Below are 23,162 nucleotides of genomic sequence, written 5' to 3'. Positions count from 1 at the left end.
AGGAAACGATGGATGGTTTTTACAAATTAAAGTAAATGCAAGCACTGCAACCCACTGGGCAAAGTTACGTCCAGTGGACGTCTTTTTATGTCTTTGCTGACGTTGAAAAGACGTCCACTGAGAAGCCAGAATGAACGTTTTTATGACGTCTTTTTTTGACGTCTTCTGTAAGTCTGATTTAGACGTTCACAGAACCTCCTTAAAAGGTTAAAAACTAGTTCAAAAGTGGTCCGTGGACATATTTTCAACATCATTTAAGGTTCATTTAGGCATAATTTATACTGTTTCTGGACAAATCAACACTCTCAGGGATGCGTTAGATTTAGAGTCATGCTATTTCAGCGTAATTTCCAGACACTGTGTTTGTCCTAAAATCAAGAAAATAAAATAATCTTTATGAAACAATGAAATAACTGACTATTGAGCATGTGGTAAAATCCAGAGGTGGGAAGTCCAGAGGCCAAAGAGTAAAAGTCCTGCCATATTTTTGTTCCACCCATGAACTCACCAGACGATTTCACCAGAGGAGGAACCAAGTCATTCCTTCCAAGTCACAAACGAGTCTTGAGTCAAATCCCAAGTCCTCAAAGAGTTAAAGTTAATGAGATAATTAAGTGACTAATTAAATGAAGATGCATTAGTGATGAACACCTGCTGTTTACAATCAACATCACTGAAGAAAAGAGAAACACAAGAACTACAACTGACTTTAAGCACAGCCTTGGATGAAATCAATTGAAGAAAAAAAAAAAAAACTTTGCCACCATAATTGTGGTGAGTATTTGCTTCAGTTGATATCTAACAAATTTGCTTCTATACAATTGCATTATTGTTTTGCAGCAAACATTTGTGCAATGCTGATACAACTCTTGGTCTAGCAGGTGACTTATGCTTTTGATGACTGTATGGTCTTGTTTAAATTTCTTGATTATATGAGAAGAGTTCGTGGCTTAGTTGTTAGAGAGAACTGCCGTGAATTCACTGCCCTGTCTGTGCACTTTGGATGGGTTAAATACAGAATATGATTTCTGAGTACGGGTCACCACACTTAACTGTATGTCACTTTCACAAAAAAGAGAGAAATCTCATTATGCAAATGCCACCATATAATGCTTCATAACACTTCAATATTAAGAAAAAAAAAATGGATTTAGGCATTTAGCCATGAACATTTATCATGTGATCCTCAACAGTGGTGAAAATTATTATTCATACCGCAGTGCATTATGGGAGTAATTCATGTATTGCAACATAAAGCATTTTGTTGATTGTCACCATTGTAGAGATTCATATGCTGGTTCTTGATATCTGTGTGTGTCTAAAAAAGCACTGGAGTTCAAACTTTTATATGTGTTACAAATAAATAAAAAAATCCATATCTTGTAAATATTAGAGCAATGCTTTTTTTTGTGTGCATGCTGTAGTTTCACTGGAATTATTCAAAACCTAGACATGTGATGAGAAAGAAGACAAAAATATTTGAGATATAGTTAAACCAGCTCAGTGTAACTATATGTTTTTCATATGTCACAGTTCTGTCTTCTCCACAACAACCCATGCAGAGCTACAGAGAAAGATCTAGCACAACAAGTCAAGGGTCAAGAGCACAATTAAACCAAACACTGATCTCCATGATGGTGGCATCTTTTTAACCAATAAAACATCCACATCTGATCCTCTGTAATTCTCAATAACAGCAGGTGTTCATCACTAATGCACATTCTATAGTCACTTAATTATCTCATTAACTTTAACTCTTTGAGGACTTGGGGTTTAACTTGAGAGTCGTTTGTGACTTGGAAGGAATGACTTGGTTCCTCTGGTGAAATCAGCTGCTGGACTTTTACTCTTTGGCCCCTGGACTTCCCACCTCTGTACAAAACTGGTCTCTTAAGGTACAAATCACAAGGGTACAGCACCAGTGACAAGCTATTGTACCCCTAAAGGTACAATTATGTACTTTATTTTCTGAGAGTGTACCCTCAAGGTTACAGCTTTTGTACCCTTGGCATAGGGTACATAAAACATCAACATCTGATCCTCTGTAATTCTCAATAACAGCAGATGTTAATCATTAATGCACAATCATCATTTAATTAGTCACTTAATTATCTCATTAACTTTAACTCTTTGAGGACTTGGGATTTGACTCAAGACTCGTTTGTGACTTGGAAGGAATGACTTGGTTCCTCCTCTGGTGAAATCGGCTGATGAGTTCATGGGTGGAACAAAAATCTGGCAGGACTTTTACTCTTTGGCACCTGGACTTCCCACCTCTGGTAAAATCAGATGCAAATCAAAGACATTAAACCGCTGAAGATCTCAGCAGAGGAGGATCAAACATCTCCACAAACATGGAATCATTAGACTGACTTTTTTTCTGTCAGACATCTAAAGAAGCTCTTAGTGAGAATTAACAGAGGTTTAAATGTTGATATTTGATTCATTTGAAGTCACCATTGTGGTCGACACTGTTTGGTTTAGTTGGGATCTTGGTCCAGCTACTCCTTCGATTAGTCTGTCTCTGACTGCTGTAATTGTGTTTTTGTGAAACACTGCAGTAAAGAGAAACAAAATTGAGAGAGCTTGGGTGGTATCATTTCTTTGTTGATGATGAAAATATTTGTTGTTGTAACGGTGTTATAAAAACACTCTTGTTGAGAGGCAGATTGTGGAGCTCAGGTGTTTGCATCTTGCTGGTAATGGTGACAAAATTAAAGCAAAATTAGATATTAGTGTTTTATTGCAAGTATATATTTTTTTTATTGGACAGAAATCTTGTAGAAAAATGAACATCTTTTTTTACAAAACATCATTTTGGATATGCATCACATCAATGGTGACAATCAAAACAAAAAGGTCTGGAAAATAAGGATGAGTTTGTGCTATGAGGCGGTTTTGATTGTCACCGTTGTTGTGATGCATAGCCGGAATCTTGATGTCTGTGTTTGAGTACATGATGCTTTTACTCAAAATATTTAAATTGCATGCATTTTGTTCATCTTCAAAATAAAAAAGTATTTTGCTCTCAGTTTCTGTACTGTAGAATTAAAAGGCTTGGGATGATTAATGCAAAAAAATAAATAAAGTTAACTTCATAACCTCAGGTAACATGTGATGATATTTTCGTTATCAACAAAGAACTGATATCACCTGAGCTCTCTTAATTTTGTTTTTCTTCACTGCAGTGCTTCACAAAAACAGCAGTCTGAGACAGGCTTATCAAAGAAGTAGCTGGACCAAGATCCCAACTAAACCAAACACTGTCCACCACAATGGTGACTTCAAATGAATCAAGTATCAACATTTAAACCTCTGTTAATTCTCAATAAGAGCTTCTCTAGATGTCTGAGAGAAATAAAGTCAATCTAATGATTCCATGTTTGTGGAGATGTTTGATCCTCCTCTGCTGAGATCTTCAGAGATTTAATGTCTTTGATTTGCAGTTGATTTTACCACATGCTCAATCATCAGTTATTTCATTATTTCATAAAGATTATTTTGTTTTCTTGAGTTTAGGACAAACACATTGTCTGGAAATTACATTGAAATAACACGAGTCTAAATCCTGGGAGTGTTGATTTGGTCCAGAAACAGTATAAGTTATGCCTAAATGAACCTTAAATGATGTTGAAAATATGTCCACGGACCACTTTTGAACTAGTTTTTAACCTTGTAAGCAGGTTCTGTGAACGTCTAAATCAGACGTACAGAAGACGTCAAAACTTTCATTCTGGCTCCTCAGTGGACGTCTTTTCAACGTTGTGTGTTAATATTGTAATATTGTGTGTTTTTGCTCAAGAAGAAGTGAACTCAGTTTGGTCCGTGCAGCCTTTCAGTGTGCGCGCGCACAGTAACGTACTATCAGAACGCTTGAGTATCACATCTCTCTCGCTCCAGCTTTTTTCTTTTTTTTTTTTTTGGTGGAGGTTGGGGAGAGACGACATATAGAGGGGCTGAAGCCCACCTAAAAAGGGTCTAGAACCGCCCCTGCAGATAGCCCCGCCCCCAACCCTCCCGTATTGATCAAGTGTTTGAACGCTTTCAAATAGCATGACGCAACATACCCTAGTAGTCCTCCGAAATCACGTGACTTGGTCGGTTGACTCGATCCCATCATCAGTAACGTACCCTGGATCACTGCTGTCATTGAGTTTGGATACGGTCAGAAAAGGCATCAATATGCGGATTTCCACATCCTTTTTGTGTGTTTTATTAGTCGTGGGCGGTGAGTCACATTATATTTGTATAAATTCAACACTTTCGGTTTCAATATAAACCGGAAACAGAAAATGCGCATTTTCTAGCAATTATACTTTGCCTTGATTTATATCTCCAGTAGTCTTAACCAACTCGTATTACTTTTCTACAAATAGACATTGTGGTAAATAACACTGAGGATAATGACAGATAATAGCACCATTATACGTGTATACTAATTTGGGGTCAAGTTGGTTGTGCTTGTGTGTGATTGGTAATGAACACTAGAGTGCGCTGACGACTGCTGTTCTTACAAGCTGCTCTTGTAACGGTATAGGGTGTGGTCATAAAACATTTCATAAATGACCAGGCACATTCATCACCAAAATAAAATGTGAAACCATATACAGCAAATATAAGGCAATCAATCAGTTGTGTAAAATGTAAATACATCAAGAGGCTTCATGCATGATTGTGATTTCACTTCTTTAGTTTAATATTGTTTGGTTAAACTAATGATGTTACAGCTAGTAGCCTAACTAGAAACCAGTCTCCTTTCTCTTTATATCTGAACTTAATTCCTTTTAATGTTTTTCTGGATTTAGATGTAGGCCTATCTGAATAAAGCAATTCCTGTATGTTATGGAACTTGTGAATGTAAGATTACAATTTAATGTTGGTTCTTTGCAAATATTTTATTTAAAAAAAATTTTTTTTTATTTTTTAGTTGAATATTAGTAATTTCTTTATGTTCTCATTTTGAGCATGTTTTGTGTGTGTGTGTGTATTTTAATTAGTGGTTTTGCTTGTGATCTTACTCATACAACCATGTACGTTTACAATTTTCAATTTCTTGTAGAAATTATGTTGTAATACAAGCCACATCAGGTTTAATTTTCAGGAGACACAAAAGATGTTTACTTGCATAACTCACACACTATTAAACACTCTAAATTTAAAATAAAATGTTCACATGAAACTAGTAAATACTCCAGATTGCTGCCAGTGGTGTAGTGGAATACCACATATTTCAGGGTCAGCTGATTTTATTATAGGGCAGCACAGTTGGTGGTTCACTGTTACCTCACCACAAGAAGGCTGCAGCTTCTTCTACCTTCGGTCCCTTTCTAAAATGAAACCATTTCTTTCTGTAGTTTCCTTAGAGATTGCCATCCATGCCTTCATCACGTCATGGCTGGATTACTGTAACTCGCTGTACTATGGCATTTCAAAAACTCAAATTTCTCGTTATCAGGTATTACAAAATGCAGCGGCTAGATTTCTGAAGGGGTTTAAAAAAAATGTATCATGTTGCACCCATTCTGTGATCCCTGCATTGGCTGCCTGTTCAGCACAGAAATGAGTTTAACATTTTTCTATTTGTTTACAAATCATTGAACAATTTAGCTCAGCCTTATCTTACAAACTTACTTCATTCCTACATCCCCACAAGACGATGACGATCCGAGGAAAAACTTCTCCTGCAGATCCCTCGACTCATCTAAAGACGAGAGGAAATAGAGCGTTCGAAGTGGCTGGTCCTACTCTCTGGAATAATTTACCATCTCATATTAGAATGGCCTCCACTCTACCTGTGTTTAAATCTTGTCTAAAAAATTTTTTTTTTTACTTTGGCATTTAATAATTTATTTCGTTATAGTTATGTTATGTGTATTTGACATTCTGCTATTAATATACTTTTTGTATTTGTGCTATTGCCAGTGTACAGCACTTTGGGCTGCTTTTAGCTGTTTTTGAATGTGCTTTAGAAATAAACTTGAACTTGAAGGTCCGCTGGTTCAAGTGTCAGGTGCTTCCGTTTCCCCCACAAATCAAAGATACGCAGTATGTGAATTGGACAAATTTAAGGAGGCCATACAAATAGGCTGTGCTGACTGTCATGGGAGCAAACCGAAAGAGAAGGATATTTTAAAAGAGTAAATGAATATTTAAAAACATTTTCAGAGGTGAAAGCCAGTAGTATTTCAAACCATGTGTTTTAAAACTAAATAACAGCAGAGACGACACAGGAGTAGTGACACAGACTCAATTCTGGATCCTTCATTTCTCCTTTTCGTAAAAAGCCACATAAAAGTAAAGAGAGCAGTTCAATACCATACCTGGGGAAAAAAAGTCTGTAAATTCACTGTAACGTATTCTGCACGGTGAAGTATTGTCAGGTGTTATCAATATTTTACTTTTTTTCACCAGGTGTGTTGGGTGTTGAGGAAAAAAAAGTGACAGTGATGAAGGGAGATACTGTCACTCTAAATCCTGATGATGCTGAAATAAAGACAGGTGATACGATACTGTGGAAGTTTGAAGGGTCTATCATAGGAAGAAGGAAATCAGATGGAAACGTCTCTACAGATGTTGATGGGAGATTCAAAGAGAAACTGCTACTGGACAAACTAACTGGATCTCTGACCATCACAGACCTCACAACTGATTACACTGGACTTTATCAACTAGAGATCAGGAGCACAACTGAGATATTCAAAAATTACAAAGTCACTGTCAATGGTGAGTAACTCAAATCTTACAGTGAAATAATTGGATTAAAATCTGGATTAGTATTCTAATAACCATTTAGATAATGTGGAATAATCACAAGTTTTGACCTTAAAGATGCTGTGCTTGTTTGTTTCTGTAAATTAAATAGTTAAAAGCAGCAGAATGTTGTCTAAAATAAGAAAAATGTGGAAAGGAATATATAATCTAAGTATATTCAAAACCGTAACATATGCTTGAATTTGCAGCAAAGAAGTGTATGGAGTTATTTTCATACCAACTTTTAAAAGTTACAAATGACCAAATGTATAAATGACCAAATCAGAAGATTTTCATAAAAGAAAATCATAAAAATAAATTTTATAAGATTTAATTTGTATGTAGTTACACTTTTGTTTATTTCTCTCTCTCTCTCTCTCTGTTTTTTTGTTTTTTTTTAAACAACTGTCATTGTCTTTTAAATGACAACAATGAAAATAGGGTTATTGTAACGAAGACACTGATTATTAAAATTCAGTAAGAAACGAAGAATAAGAATCAATAAGAAGTCTCTAAGTGGACAGCTCTTAATTTTTTTTTTTTTTTTTTTTTTCTTATTTTGAAGAACATTTTAAAAATCTAAAGATCTTTTCTCTCCTATAAAGATTCTTTTGATGGGAAGGTTCCATGGATGTTAAAGGTTCTTCATGGAATCATTGATGCCAATAAAGAACCTTTATTTTTAAGTAAAAGTTACTAGAAAAAACTTGCTTATTGAGAACTCAGTTTTATAAGTTTTTATAAGACATGACTGCTTCATTCGGGAAGTAATTCAGGCAAGTTGACATTATATTAATGAATCCAGAAAGTTTGTGAAAAATAGACACCAAACACAGATGAACCGGTATTCATAAAAACATGTAGTGTCATTTTTATTTACAGTCATTTTCACATCAGTGTGGAACTACAAGTTATGAAACGCTGTAAAACATTTTGGCCATTCCACAGTTTAATGACTTGAAACAATACAAATAGTTGACTTTTTACTCCTTGTTTATAAGGGAGCGTGGGAGGGGGCATGCAACCTTACTTCCTTCTTATTTGTCATTGGCCATTCACATTCTGAAGTTGAGTATTCAGTCGACTTAAAGATTTAAGTTCACTGAACTCAAACAAATTGTTTTCTTAACGAGCTTGATCACATTACTAGACAAATATTTGGAATATAATTGCTCAAACATGTTTTAAACAAAGTTGAAAGTAGTTAATACAAAGACAAGTGTTGGGACAGCATCGACCATACATATACAAATCGGCCACAAAGCAGAAAAAGCACACAGCAGTGAAGGGGTGAAAATATCTGAACTGGTGTGACTAACACATAGCAAAGTTTCTAAGTTTTGAGAATTTGTGAATTAAGTTTAATAATTAAGCAATAATGCAGAAGAAAGCACACAGCATCAAGCTGATTATTTATGGCCTGCACAAAAGTAACATGATCGATATCACTCATTTGCCTCCATTTAATTAGTCACATAGAAATAGGCCATCATTATTTTTTTTCCTCTTAATTTGATACATCATAATGTTTATTTTTTTTATTTTTTTTAATCTTCAAAAATCCTTAAACATTGTGTTTATCAAATACATTTTTTTATTATTTTTATTATTTTTTTATTATTTATTTATTTATTTACAAAATTCACAATTTTTTTAGGGTCTCAGTTTGGACCACACTGTACATGTATATTTAAACATGTATTAGGTGAAAAATACCTACAGCATTATAAGTTAAATATCTGTTTTAAACTGTTCCTGTTCTGTTCTCCACATGTGTTTGTTGTTGAGACAGATGTTGTGGAGTCAGTGCCACTGATGGAGGGAGATTCTCTCACTCTACACACTGGTGTTACTGAAATACAGGGATCTGATCAGATTGTGTGGAAGTTTGAAGATCAAGTCATCCGTATCACTAACTTAACCTTTTAACTGTCGCCCCCACTGGTTGAGCTCAAACACAAACCTGACCTACACAAACTAAAACACTCACACTTCATGAACTCTTTATACTACAGGCAAAACTAAGGGCTCTTTTGAAAGATGATATTTGTCAGTTTGTTGTTCGGAAGTCAGAAATCATTATATTACTATAAAAATGGGGTAAGAGAAGCTTAAATATTTTGGAAAAAGTTATCATTTTAATTTGCATAAACTATGTTTATGAATACATGTATGAAACTTTGCCAGAGTAACTTAAAAAAGCAATAAAGTCAAAGCCACGACTCTGAACATGTTATAATTTAAACCTGAACACAAAGCCACTAAAAATGAAATTCCTGTAAGCTTTTTCTTAGCAAAATAACATTTGAAAAAGAGCATTTGGAGACTCCAAAAAGGGCAATTAGAAGTTAGTATGAGGTAAAACGCAGTATTTACACTATTTACAACTGAGCACAGTTGTTGAAGCTGAAATTTATGAACACTAAAACAGTCTTTGTCTGAAACGGTCACATGTTTTTGAAAGCACAGTGGTATTTCATAGTCACAAACATGACTGGAGGTTTCTGGTGGCCATGTCTGTCCTTTATTCTTGCTCGTCTGTTATCAGTTTATCCTCAAATGTCTTACCTTAATATCCAAATCTGTGGCTTCACACCGATATTTTGTCATCCACTCTTCAAACATTAACACTTTTGCATTATGAACTATATATAGCAAACTGACCCTGCTGGTATACCACTGTCTGCAGCGCTTGCATTTATATCTGTCACTGCTGCTCACATCTCTTTGCTTTACTTTCATACTGCAGTGTGCTGCCATTAACATTGTGCTGCCTTTAGTTGCAGAAATGTACACCTGTTGCCTGTTGTTCATTTGGTAATGAATTAATTATGGATGTAAAATAGATTGTGAAAGTTGTGATGTTGCCTAAATTAAAAAAAAATGCACCTTGAGTAAAATCACAAACATTAAAATTTCTAAATACAAATTTATATGCTTGAAAACATACACAAGGCTGATTGCAAAATACAAGAATCCATATAGGTCTAGTCTCTGTAACAATCTATTTGTTGGCTGCATTTTTCATCCATCAAAACTTAACTAGCTTTACTCTGGCTGCTTATGTGCAGTGAATATCTTAGGTTGTTGATATTTGAACCTCGCAACAGCTGGCGGCGCTGTTAGAATGTTTTGAATCACTGACCAGTCAGTGCTGCAGAAATAACGTTGAGGGATGGGGTTATTTTGTTCGTAACACTAGCAAACTTGATAATACAGCATTTAACTACTGGAAAAAAACATTGGAGTGCATAATTTATTGGAAAACTGACAAGAATTATAATTTTCTCTGAAAATATGTTACTTAAACTGAGAAGAATTAATCAACATTTCGTGTAAATGATAAATTTTTAGGCTAGAACTTCTAAATGATTTTGTGCTGTGGAATACTGTGGTCAAAACTACGCAACTGTTTGTATGATTTTGTTTGACTGTCGTCTAAACTGGACTAAAATAGTTTAGAACCCTCAGATTCAATGTTACATGTATTGTTGCAAACTGTTGATACAAATTAAAATGATGTTGTCACTGTGACATCACGATCATAGATACTAGAAAAGATCAAAGGTTGGGCCATTGTACTTTCCAAAGACGTGTTGTTTGGTAAAATAAAATAATGGATTTAATGGTAAAATCATGCAGTCAATGTAAACAAGTGCACTTCGGAACCGGTGATGGTCTCGAGACAGTTAATGGGTTAAACGGCGGGGGATGGCGTAACACTCATCAGAGCGAACAAACCAGAGATCTCACCATCAGTAACATCCGAAGAAATCAGTCTGGAGCTTATAAAATGGAGATCAACAACAGCAGTATGATTTTACACAAGAAATTCGGTATTAATATTATTGGTGAGTAAATTAAACTTTATCTAATGGTATGAGATTCTATTAGGCTATCACATTTTGACACTGTGGTGACTTAAATAGTTAAATTAATACTCAAGATTAAATTAACCTAGAATTTATAATGCTTATAATGCAGGATAAGGTTTTTATTTTTAGTAATCTTCTGGGATGAATTTCCATTTGTTTATCAGGTGGCAATCTTTGGAATTAATAGCCTACATTTAAAGTGTTTATACTTCCACAAATGTATCCATACATACAGTATGGCTCAATGTGGTAAGTTACAGTGGGGATAATGGCACACCTTAAAATAGCTTTCCACTACTTCCATACTGTATATGTTTTTACCGAACACTGATTGAGCAACAGATTTTGTGTGAAAATAAGTCATAAAAATGGTTTGTTTTGTTTAAATATTTTATATGAGGTGGTGAAGTGGGCCATTTAATCCACACAAGAGGTAAAAGACTCACTTGCATGTGTTACAGTATCTAGTAGATAAAACTCACGAAGAGCAGGGAACCTCTAACCCTAATTAAACACACCTGAGTTGGCTAATCATTGTCTTCAGGATCATTAGAAAATCACAGGTAGGTTTGTTTGATTAGGGTTGGAGCTAAACTCTGCAGGAAAGTGGATCTCGAGAGCCAGATTTGAGGATCCCTGGCATGGAGCAAAAAGTGCACAGTTATACAAATATTTTGGCCAAAGTATGTTTTGAATAATATAGACTTGTTCAAAATAGTTAAAAATTTAGCAAATGTTATACCATTTTCTGTTTGTTTTGATTAGACAATTCATTTTTGTTCAGTAAACATACTGTCTTTAAAATGTTTATTTTAAAAATATAGAAACAAAATTATTTTTAAAAGATTGTGAAAGCATTGAATGCGGTTGTATAATAATTTAATATTGCTTTGCAGTATTAAAAATTAGCATATTTTATAAAATGATATGAATGTCATATTTTTAATATAATGGTAAATCATTTTTAAATATAATAATTTCATTTATAAATGTGGTCATTCAACTTAATATATGATATCTGAATCTAACCTTGTTATGTCAACAAATGGAAAAGTCAGCCAGCTTTTTATTTTCATATTAATTGTTGTGCCTTCAACCCCGACATCAAGGCACTTTTTACCCCAAATACCAAACCTTTTCATATTCTTTCATTATTAAAGTACTTTGAACAAAACTGAAAAACATTAACAATACATTTGTTTCAAAATATAGTCAATAAACATATTTTTTTATTTGATAAAAAATTAAACAAAAAGTTAAATATGAATTATTCAATAAAATTAAAGCAGAGTCAACTTTGTGTTGCTGTCCGCGATTACGTGAAGGATTAGCCAGATTTCCACATGTATAGTCAAATGATGATTGTTGAATAAAAAGGCTTGCCTGTAGCCTGTATAAATGGGGCAATGCTGCATGTGTTTCAATGCCCCATACATGTTTGATTTGCTTGGTCATCTTTTATAGGCATACATGATAGGAAATGTGTTCGGAGTTCGGATTGATAGGCAAATTTTATCAATGTGTTGACAAACCTGTAATTCAAGGCTGAGCAGTTTCTCAAAGTCTTCACTATAATGTACAGAGAATACAACATCAGCCTACGCCTTGAGCAATTAATTATAAAATGCTTATTTGTGGTGAACAGAGAACACACACTCTGTACAGAACAGAGAGCAGCACTGATAAAATTCTATGTATGTATGAATCATTCTGTGTTATTTGTGAACCATCTCTATTGGATCTTGCAGAAGATCTTAATTTCTTTACTTTAAGGGGAGCAGGCAAACCCCAGTTTTTTCATGCACCTATCAAGTTTTAGATTTTGGGAAAGAAAAGTGGAAAGAAAACTTTCAAAAGACACTGTTAAGTGTTTCTTTGTTATCCCCTCTTCAGTAGCACTTACGCGCACCAAACATTTTTATTCCTGTCTACATCCTGAAAGTTTTTACAGAGGGATTTGTTCATAAATAATTTGCTTGATTATATACATTTTATTCTCCAAAAAGTTTTTGAAAATATAGTGTTTTCTGTCCTGAAATGTATGCAAATTAGCGCATATTTCATTAAATAATGACTCATCTGCATATTTAAACCTAACATTTTAGAAAACTTGTAATACAAAACATTTTGCAATTGTCAGTGTTATCAGTCAGCTGGGTAAGGTGATCATTATTAGTTTTTTTTTCCCTACTCACCTGCAGTGTCTCACCTCAAAATAATAAAAGTCTGTTATGCTTTGCAATATAGTGAAGAAAAAGAAAGTTTCATAAAAGCAGATACAGCAGACTCTTTTAGTTATTATGCAACTGCACTTGATATGGCTTATAAAAACTAGTAACACCTGTACAGATGTGTCTTTCCGTGCTATTTAAATAAACATGATACTGATACTGATCTTTTTAATTTCCTTTCTCATACTATGGTGATATGAAGTCAACATTTTAAAGACAAAATCTCCTGGCTTTTAGTGATGATTATTTATTTTAATTACTTTATGATTTATATATGATTTATATATTAGGGTGTAGTTAAAAATTACAATAATATTTAGGGCAAGAATTACTGAAATTTACCCCAAAAAATAATACTTGTAATAAAAATAAAAAAAATCCATATGTAAATATATGTATCCATATATTAAATTCATATGTTTAATCTTATGTTCTCTGAATATCTTTGTTACTGACAGATGGAATGAAGACAGTGTCAGTGAAGAAGGGAGACTCTGTCACTCTTGATACTGGTCTTTTTGAAATAAAGGGATATGATCTGATATTGTGGATGTCTAAAGGCCATGTCATTGCTGAAATAAACAGAAATACCAATCAGGTTATATTCAGTCCTGAAGAGAAATTTAATGGCAGACTACAGCGAGAGCATCAAACTGGATCTCTAACCATCCATGACTCCAGAATCACAGACTCTGGAGATTATCATCTAAACATGAGCTGCAGCACATTCACCTTACAGAGGACCATCAGAGTTACTGTCACTAATGGTTCTGTCACTGGTGAGTAGATCAAATCTTTCTGTATCAATAACTTATTCACATATGTTCTCTGGGAATTATTTAGATATGAATTCAACATAAATGCACATCTAACTGAAAAGAGATACCTCACAAACAATATCACTGTTCAACATAAGAAATACTTTGCAAGAAATAATTAGACATTTGTAGAGGAAATTAACATTATTTGACAAATTGTCTCACAGTAGAACAGCAGTTTTTAAATATTTCAGGGGAACAATATTTCATTATAAATATATATATATATATATATATATATATATATATATATATATATATATATATATATATATATATATATATATATAATTTTAGAATGCAAACATTAAAAACACTAAGAATGATATGTGTGTGTGTGTGTGTGTGTGTGTGTGTGTGTATACACTGTCAGAAAAAAATGTATGTGGCTCATTTTGTATGTTATCTCATTTTCAGTAAAAAGAAGTAAATATATTAATAAATGTTTAAATAAATAAATGTTGAAATAAACAAAAATGTATTAATGCATACATACATGTAATATATATATATATATATATATATATATATATATATATATATATATATATATATATATATATATATATATATATAAATGAAAATAAAAATACATGTAAAAGTAAATAATGAAAATAATAATTAATAGTAAAAAAATAAAATAAAAATAATAATAATAATAAAAAGATAAATTGAGGATTATATTTTATTCTTCCAGTATAGTGTGGTGTAGTGGCTAAAGCTCAGAGTTAGTTATTTCAGGGTTTTTGATTCAGACTTCATACAGAGAGGGTTAGTCTCAAGCAGGATACATGACCCCATTGCTCTGAGTAAGTGTCCCTGTCATATTAGTAAACGTGTCTGATAAATGAATACTTTGTTGGTAAATGAGCTGTGAAAGGGAAAAATGTTTCATTATAACTCTAATATTCTTGAAAAGCAGTCGGGCATATTCTTTTATTCTAATTTATTTCCTTTAAAAAATAAGCAGTGATGTGATTTGTCTGCCAAGTAAATCACATCTGTTTATGTATGTGCATAGGGCCCTTTGAAACCAATATAATCACAGGGTTAAACTGATGGAAACTCAGCTCTCAGAGACTTTGCACTGGATCAGAAGCTCACTGTTTAAACCAGTCACAAAAGATTTGCTAAGAGTCACATACAGTAAAACAAACAGTCTGCAATTTTGAATGCACTTTGCTCCTTTAGAACAGAGTGCTGTGAAAACCCTTCATCAGTGGCCTTATAAAAAGAGAATTCATTATTATTATTTTTAGAAGTCAGAAAGAGCTTTATTCCCAAGTATGTTTGCACATACATTGTTTTAGTGTCACAAGCTTCCAGAACACAGAGACAACAAAAACACACAGCATCCCCTTGGAATTATAAGGTTCTATCTGAATTCCGAGTAGTTTTGAGATATTGAGCTTCAAAGTTTTTGTGTTCCATTCGACTGTGTAGATAGAACCTTATTGTTTTTTAAATAAAAAGTCCCATAATGTACACAACATTAAAAAATCTATCACATAATGTAAATACGTTGACACAGAATAAGAATATGTGAATAACTAGTGAATAACTAATAGAATAGAATAAAATGTATATATGTAGGGGGGTAACAAATAAATATAAGGATCTGGTTGTTAAAATTACTGTAAATTCATTGAAATTCTTATTTATATAATAAATAACAAACAGATTTTTTTAAAAGAAGCATTCTAAACTTCTTTAAACATTTTAACAGTTTAAAAGCATTTAATTTTGTTTGCATTATTGGTGTGGAAGTGGATATTAGCAACACAAAATCATGTATGACAGTTTCAGTTTAGGTCAAATTGATGTTCATCAGTCTTGTGATGGAAAACAGCTTTTGGTTTGGAAAGAGGATGCAGTGTGTTCCAGATCACCGTGTTTCCTTGACAGTGTTTCTTGTTCATTAAAGTTTACACACACCTTATAATGTGACTAAGTTAGCTTAGGACCAGTTTGTTTAATAAAATAAGACTAATAACATAGTTTTTATATATTACTTACTTGCATTATAAAGAAAAAGAGAGGATTCCTCATGTCAGAAGTTAGTTATGATCTGCTTAGTTATTATTCCTTAACTTGGCCCCAAATATAGCTGTTCGGCTAAATGAACAATGAGCAGTCTTGTTTGTGGTGAGCTGAAATTTAAGGTGTATTTGCAAGTGACAGAGTATTGACTTTTATTATCTTATTAACATGCAGTAATACATGCATGTCATCTCTAGAGTGTGATGAACTTAACCTGTGATTCCTCTGAAGACACCTGTGTTAACTTGAGGAGAGCTCACTTCCACTACATATACATCCAATAAAAATCACCAGAATAGCAGCTAATCTTCTGATGTTTTTCTACTGCGGCTGAAAAAAGTTATATTCAGTACAGACTGACCCTTAATCTGTCAGAAGTTGTGTGTGGGAATATGCAGTTCAGATTAATTCATGAGAGGACCGTGTCCACCAACAATAAAATGATTTCAAGTTCATTGTGGCACATACAGAGAGAAACACAGGTCGTGGGTTATTGTTATTCATACAGCAATATATGGCCTCTAGATAACTTCCATTTATATAGTACAATGTTTACTTCACAATGTAGGCGAGTATCTGAAACCTCATGTAAATGTTTCAGTAAATTAAAATGTCAGTCAGGCGGTCAATCAACATATAATGTCATCTTTAAGGTCAGAACAGCAGGAGCAGCTACACTCATGTCTCTTTTATCTATTACAGGGCTTTCAGTTACAGGAATTGTGTTGATCGTGGTGGTTGTGATTGTGGTCCTGATCATTATTGGTTTCCTGGTCATGAAAATCAAGAAGAAGATCAAGAAGCGTAAGCAATATATCAGAGTATATCAGTTTTTAAAATTCTTTTAAAAATACACTAAATGTTTTATTCAGTGTTATTATTTTAATATTTTTTTATTATAAATTATTATTTGGTCACTCTTTAGTTTCGGGACCAATTTTCACTATTAACTATGACTTTTGCCTCAATAATAAACACCTAATTTGCTGCTTATTAATAGTCAGTAAGATAGTTGTTAAGTTTAGGATTGGGGTGGATTAAGGAATCTAAAATATGGTCATACAGTACATAGCAAAGAATTCAATGTGATAATATATAAGTAAATTAAACAGTCAATGTGATAATAATATGCATGCTAATAAGCAACTAGTTAATAGTGAGAATTGGTCCTTAAAATAAATGGTAACAGATTATTTTATTATTGTAAACAAATTCTTCAGACTATAGAAGGGCCTTTGGGTGTGGAAGATCCTGCTATTTACTGTAACTTTATTACATCTGCATCTGATCTCTAAGAAGAACAGACAGAAAATATGAATATTAGTGTTCAGTTCCAGAATAATTGTGTTTGTCTGTGTATGTGTATGATGTGACTTCATTCAGACATCAAACACCATTCTAAAGAAACATCATTATATATATATATATATATATATATATATATATATATATATATATATATATATATATATATATATATATATATATATTACCAGTTAAAACTGGAGTGGAGTAGATAATATATTTCCACATTTTAAATGTATTATTTATTATTTGTGATTTTATTATTATTAAAAACCAAAGCCATTGAATGTGAAATCATATCCTTTTTATTGCAGTATCTAAAGAAATTGTGTAGGAATAGTGTGACTGCAGCTGTTTTTTTATGTTTCAGGGGGAGCCATACCAAATCCTTCTTCTACAGAGTTGCTAGAGAGTGTGAGTCATCAATTTCTTCTGGATCCATCTTCCTGGAATATAAAGACTGCACATTTCAAATGCTTCTAAAGTGAATTTTGTTAACATATGGCTATATTACATACATATTTAAACATTTATAGGCTCTTTAAAACTGCAGATTTAGTGTGAAGTTGTCTGTTGATTCTTGTGCATTCAAGAGTGTCATGACTTTAACACTGTTCAACACATCACACAGAGAATGGCACATACATTCTGAATCCAGAATTATTCATATTAAGACCTAGAAAAACATTATATGAAGACAACAACATGTTGTGAGTATGAGAGCATGACATGAAATGTTCTATGCTAGTAACATCTAGTAACACAAAACCAGAACAGATTTTGTTTTTCTTTTCTTCATGTGTTTGTGGTATATTTTATACGTATTATTTTTAGACTTCTCATCTGTTTATTTATATAAAAACAGAAAAACAAAACAAAAAACTGATTGATTGCTTTACTTGTCACTCAGAGGACTCTGCCTAAGTTTTTTTTTTCAGTTTGTGATAATGAAATATTTACAATACTTAAAATCTGTTTGCTTCCAGCTTCATAATAATAAGTCATCTGATCAGGATGAAAAACAAAGTATTTGCATTAGTTTATATGAATTAATTCATCTTGTTTATTCAGGCATCAATACAACATTAAAACAGTTACAGAAACACCAATATAAAGACAGCGCTTACCTTCACTTGATCTCTGATATTTTATTTTTCTCTCTTTCATTTAGGAGTGACAAATACATTTCAAATAGTTTTATTAATGTATGTCTTCTTATTGATTTCTTAATTTAGTTTTAAGTGGCATTTCTAGTTACAACACAGTTACTGTTCATGAATTGGTTAATTAATTGGGTACATTAGCAAAGAACCAAAAGCTTCATTGTTTTAAACGAAATGTTTAATTATTACAGCAGAACCCTGGCTCTGTCAGTGTGGATAACACTCATTATTTATGTTTATGCTATATGGCTTCATTAATTTATTAAACCATTGTTTCTTTTTGTGTTTTCTCACAGGAACTGATGAGGGACTGATTGATCTAAATCAACCTTTAAAGTAGAAGACTTTAAACAGCAGTAGAGTCACTCAGACATTATAAACATTACCGGAGATTGAAGTGAGTCCATGTGTGCTTTTCAGAAGTTATAACTTTTCATTTGATTCGGCATAAATAAACATGCTTTCGCTGAAGTATCAGTTTGCACTGAAGCTGATGATAATGTTTTCATGTTTTAAGAGACAGTTTGACTGATTTAGTGTACACTGATAAAAAATGTTTTGTGGTGAAGTACACTGTAAAAAAGAATTTGAGTCACCTAAAAATACTTTGTTACCCCGCTGCCTAATTTTTTTTTTTTTTTTTTTATCTTGACAACATATTTCTTGTTGAAACAACTTCCAATTAGAGTGGAATTAGTCCAGGTAACAAATTTGTTTAAGTTGACTTGACTATTATTTTCTTGTCCAGTCAACCTAAATCATGTTGTGTCAACTAGGATTTTTTTTTTTTTTTTTTTACTTTGATCAATAATCGTAAACCAATGTTACCCCACTGCCTTGAATTTTTAAATAAAGATGACAAAAAAAAAAAAAAAAACCATTTCCATTTAATGATAGAGGCAACACTTTCATTCACATTTAAACTGAACAAGCAATTTGCTGTCAACACATCAACTGATGATTAAAAAAAAAAAAAGCTAAATTTAAACACATACGCATCTAAAGATCTGAACCGACGCTTGAAAGTGTGATGTATAATAAATAACATTGGCATGGGATTGAGAAACAAATAGTTGCATTTCACTTCCTCAGATCAAAACCAGTGATTTGTGTATTTTTTATTTCATACCTCAATATAAAAATCAGAAGGTAAAACACTGCATATTAACCCTGCACAAGTTTACATGCACTCCTCCCACCATAATGCAAGTTATTGGTCGAAATGAGAAACAAAGATATTATATGTATATATAAGGAAAAGCAATCAAATTTAGTTACAAAGAATGAGTGTACTGTACTTCTGTATAATAAAATATGAATGGAAGGCACATGGAAACACAAAGATCTAAACCGTCAGATTCTAAATTTCTTTAGAAACCAGACATAAGTGTTAACATCAGAAGGATCTTGAAAGTTTCCAAACTCTCCCCCATCATAAGGCAAGGCAAGGCAAGTTTATTTATATAGCACATTTCGTACACAATGGTAATTCAAAGTGCTTTACATAAAAGAAAGTAAAATAATCATGAAGAAAAATAATAACAAACATAAAACAAGCAATTTTAAAACTTTTAAAATGATTAAAACATTTAAAAGCAGTTAGAAAATGATTTTACATAAAAAAACAAATAATAATAATAAAACAGTGAAAATATAGTGCAATCAGTTCGGACATTGCACAGTGCTCATTCAACAAATGCACAGCTAAAAAGATGTGTTTTGAGTCTAGATTTAAATGTGACTAGTGTTTTAGCACATCTGATCTCTTCTGGAAGCTGATTCCAACTGCGGGCGGCATAATAACTAAAGGCAGACTCCCCTTGTTTTGTGTGAACCCTTGGTATTTCTAACTGACTTGATCCTAGTGATCTGAGTGCTCTGTTAGGTTTATATTCAGTGAACATATCTGCAATATATTTCGGTCCTAGGTCATTTAGTGACTTATATACGAGTAAAAGTACTTTAAAATCAATCCTAAATGTAACTGGAAGCCAGTGTAAGGACCTGAGGACTGGTGTGATATGCTCAGATTTTCTGGTTCTAGTCAGAATCCTGGCAGCAGCGTTCTGGATGAGCTGCAGCTGTCTAATGGTCTTTTTGGGAAGGCCAGTGAGGAGCCCATTACAATAGTCCACCCTGCTGGTGATAAAGGCATGAACAAGTTTCTCCAAGTCTTGAGTGGAAACAAAACATCTAATTCTTGCGATGTTTTTTAAATGATAGTATGCTGATTTAGTTACTGCTTTGACATGACTACTGAAACTAAGGTCTGTCTCCAGAATCACACCAAGATTCCTGACTTGATTTTTAGTTGTTTGACCCCTAGAGTCAAGGTATGCATTCACCTTGAACACTTCATATTTGTTTCCGAATGCAATGACTTCAGTTTTTTCCTTGTTTAACTGAAGAAAGTTCTGGCACATCCAACTATTAATTTCATCAATGCATTGGCAGAGGGAGTCAATGGGGCTGTAATCATTTGGAGATAAGGCTAGGTAAATCTGGGTATCATCAGCATAGCTGTGAAAGGCAATTTGGTTCTTTCTCATTATTTGACTTAGTGGAAGCATATACAGGCTAAACAAGAGCAGTGCAAGAATTGAGCCTTGTGGGACTCCGCATGTCATGGACGTCCACTTAGACTTATGCTCTCCTAGACTCACATAATAGCCTCTCCCTTCTAAGTATGATCTGAACCATTTGAGTGCCAACCCAGAAAGCCCGACCCAGTTTTCCAGTCTCTCTAGTAGTAAGTTATGATGAGATCTAGCAATACCAGCACCGAAATTTTGCCAGAGTCACAATTTAAGCGAATATCATTTATTATCTTAATGCGTGCTGTCTCTGTGCTGTGATGCGATCGGAAACCAGATTGAAAATTGTCCAGGTATCCATTTGAGTTTAAGTATTTGTTCAGCTGATTAAAAACTACCTTTTCTATAATTTTGCCTATAAAAGGAAGATTAGATATTGGTCTAAAATTGCTCAAAATTGTGTTATCAAGATTGGTCTTTTTCAGGAGGGGCTTTACAACTGCAGTTTTTAGGGAGTTTGGAAATGTCCCAGAAAGAAGTGAGGCATTCACCACTTCTAAGAGATCTGCTTTTAACACACTTTTGAAAAAAGATGTGGGAAGTGTGTCAAGACAACAGGTTGATGATTTTAGTTGCTGCACTATGTCTTCCAGAATTTTGCTATCAATTGTTTCAAAATTAGACATAGTATCTTTTTGAAATTTTGGCTGAATCTGTCTGACCTCTGCATTACTTGAGGATGTGCTAATCGCCTTCCTGATATTTATGATCTTCTCAGAAAAGAAAGAAGCAAACTCATTGTATTTGCTGTCTGAGAGCATATCACTGGGAATCTGACTTGGGGGGGTTTGTCAGTCTCTCAACAGTGGCAAAAAGAGTACGAGTGTTATTTAAGTTACTGTTTATTAGGTTTGAGAAGAAGTTCTGTCTAGCTGTGGCTAGTTTCACATTAAAAGCATGAAGGGTGTCTTTATAGATGCTATAGTGAACTTCAAGTTTCGTCTTCCTCCACATCCGCTCGGCTTTTCTGCATTGTCTTTTCATAGTCTGAACTGCTGTTGATCTTCTCCAAACTGATTTCTGTCTGTTTGTTTTCTTACTGACTATTATTGGTGCAATATCATCAATAACATTCTTAACTTTTGAGTTGAAGGAATCAAGGAGAATATCAACAGAGTCTGCAGAAGTGCTTGGTATTAAAGATATAGCCTCCGTAAATAGTACACGTGTGTTCTCGTTTATGCATCTCCTTCTGACAGAGACAGATCTAGATTCAGTTTTAGCAGAGATCAATATATCAAAGAAAATACAGAAGTGATCAGATAGTGCTACGTCCTTAATAACAATGGATGAAATGTTTAGACCCCTACTGATGATTAGATCCAGAATGTGTCCACCTTTGTGTGTGGGACCATGCACATGCTGAATCAGGTCAAAGGTGTTTAGAACCGTTGTCATTTCTTTTGTAGTTTTGTTTTCTGCATTATCTATGAGAATATTAAAATCCCCTGCAATTGCAAAACAGTCAAACTCTGAGGAAATTATTGATAACATTTCTGTGACCTCTTCAACAAATGCTGAAGAGTATTTTGGAGGCCTGTAAATAATAATAAACAGAATGCGTGGGGCTCCTTTCAGCACAATCCCTAGATATTCGAAAGACAAGTACTGACCAAATGACACTTGCTTGCATTGATAGACATCTTTAAATAGAGCAGCTACACCCCCACCTCTCCTAACAGTCCTGCAGACACTCATGTAAGTGAAGTTAGGAGGCGCTGCTTCATTTAGGATTGTTGCACTGCAGCTGTCTTCTAGCCATGTTTCATTTAGAAACATAAAATCCAGATTGTTTGTGGTTATAAAGTCATTGATTAGAAATGATTTATTTTTTAGTGAGCGAATGTTTAAAAGTGCTAGCTGGATGGCAGTGCTTTGTGTCTTTACATCAATCTTAGTTTGATGCATAATAGGCCGCAGATTAGATGAGTTTGCCCTTCGGCTTGAGAAGGCCTTAGACTTTCTATCACCTGATAAAACTGAAATAGCGAAAGCTACAGGCACACTGGGTTCCCGCTTGTTCAGTAGGCATTTGTCAATGTTGCTGCTATTATAGCGGGGACCCGACACATATCACTGAGAGCTGCTATCAGTTGTTTTTGGTTCACCTTCAGCAGATAGAGGGTTTGGGCCCTGCCGTTGTGGCGTTGTGGCCCAAAATACATCAATTCCTCCATTTTCTGTGAGAAGCACAGAAATTGAGATGCTGGAGAGAGGGATAGTGTGTCTGGTGAGATGGGCTGTGTCTCTGGTGTTTCCGGTGGCTGTGATGTGTTGTCCTGGCTTCCCTGGCTGTTTTCCAGAAAGTCGTACTTGGGTGGTGAATCTTGTAGCTGTTTTGATACATCACAGTCAGTCTGTGAGGAGCTCTGTTGGCAGGGCTCAG

At 33.8% G+C, this 23,162-nt stretch overlaps 1 protein-coding gene across 2 annotated transcripts; it reads left to right on the top strand.

Annotated features, from left to right (window-relative positions):
• The first annotated feature begins 4,038 nt into the window (after positions 1 to 4,038).
• On the top strand, positions 4,039 to 18,829 carry LOC113083496 (uncharacterized). 2 transcript variants are annotated; one of them, XM_026254554.1, is made up of 6 exons: positions 4,039 to 4,228; positions 6,412 to 6,723; positions 13,315 to 13,635; positions 16,417 to 16,518; positions 17,390 to 17,433; positions 18,479 to 18,829. In XM_026254554.1, the coding sequence occupies exons 1-6, from the start codon at positions 4,054 to 4,056 to the stop codon at positions 18,494 to 18,496; spliced, it is 972 nt and encodes a 323-aa protein (XP_026110339.1). In that variant the 5' UTR covers positions 4,039 to 4,053; the 3' UTR covers positions 18,497 to 18,829. The 2 variants fall into 2 exon arrangements, with proteins under 2 accessions (XP_026110339.1, XP_026110340.1); XM_026254555.1 differs by lacking the exons at positions 4,039 to 4,228; positions 6,412 to 6,723 and adding an exon at positions 10,459 to 10,601.
• The last annotated feature ends 4,333 nt before the right edge of the window (positions 18,830 to 23,162 follow it).

This window comes from Carassius auratus, unplaced genomic scaffold (genome assembly GCF_003368295.1).
Source record: "Carassius auratus strain Wakin unplaced genomic scaffold, ASM336829v1 scaf_tig00038466, whole genome shotgun sequence".
Taxonomy (NCBI): Eukaryota; Metazoa; Chordata; class Actinopteri; order Cypriniformes; family Cyprinidae; genus Carassius; species Carassius auratus.
Note: the sequence above shows the minus strand (reverse complement) of the source record. Positions and strands in the feature narration are given on the sequence as shown.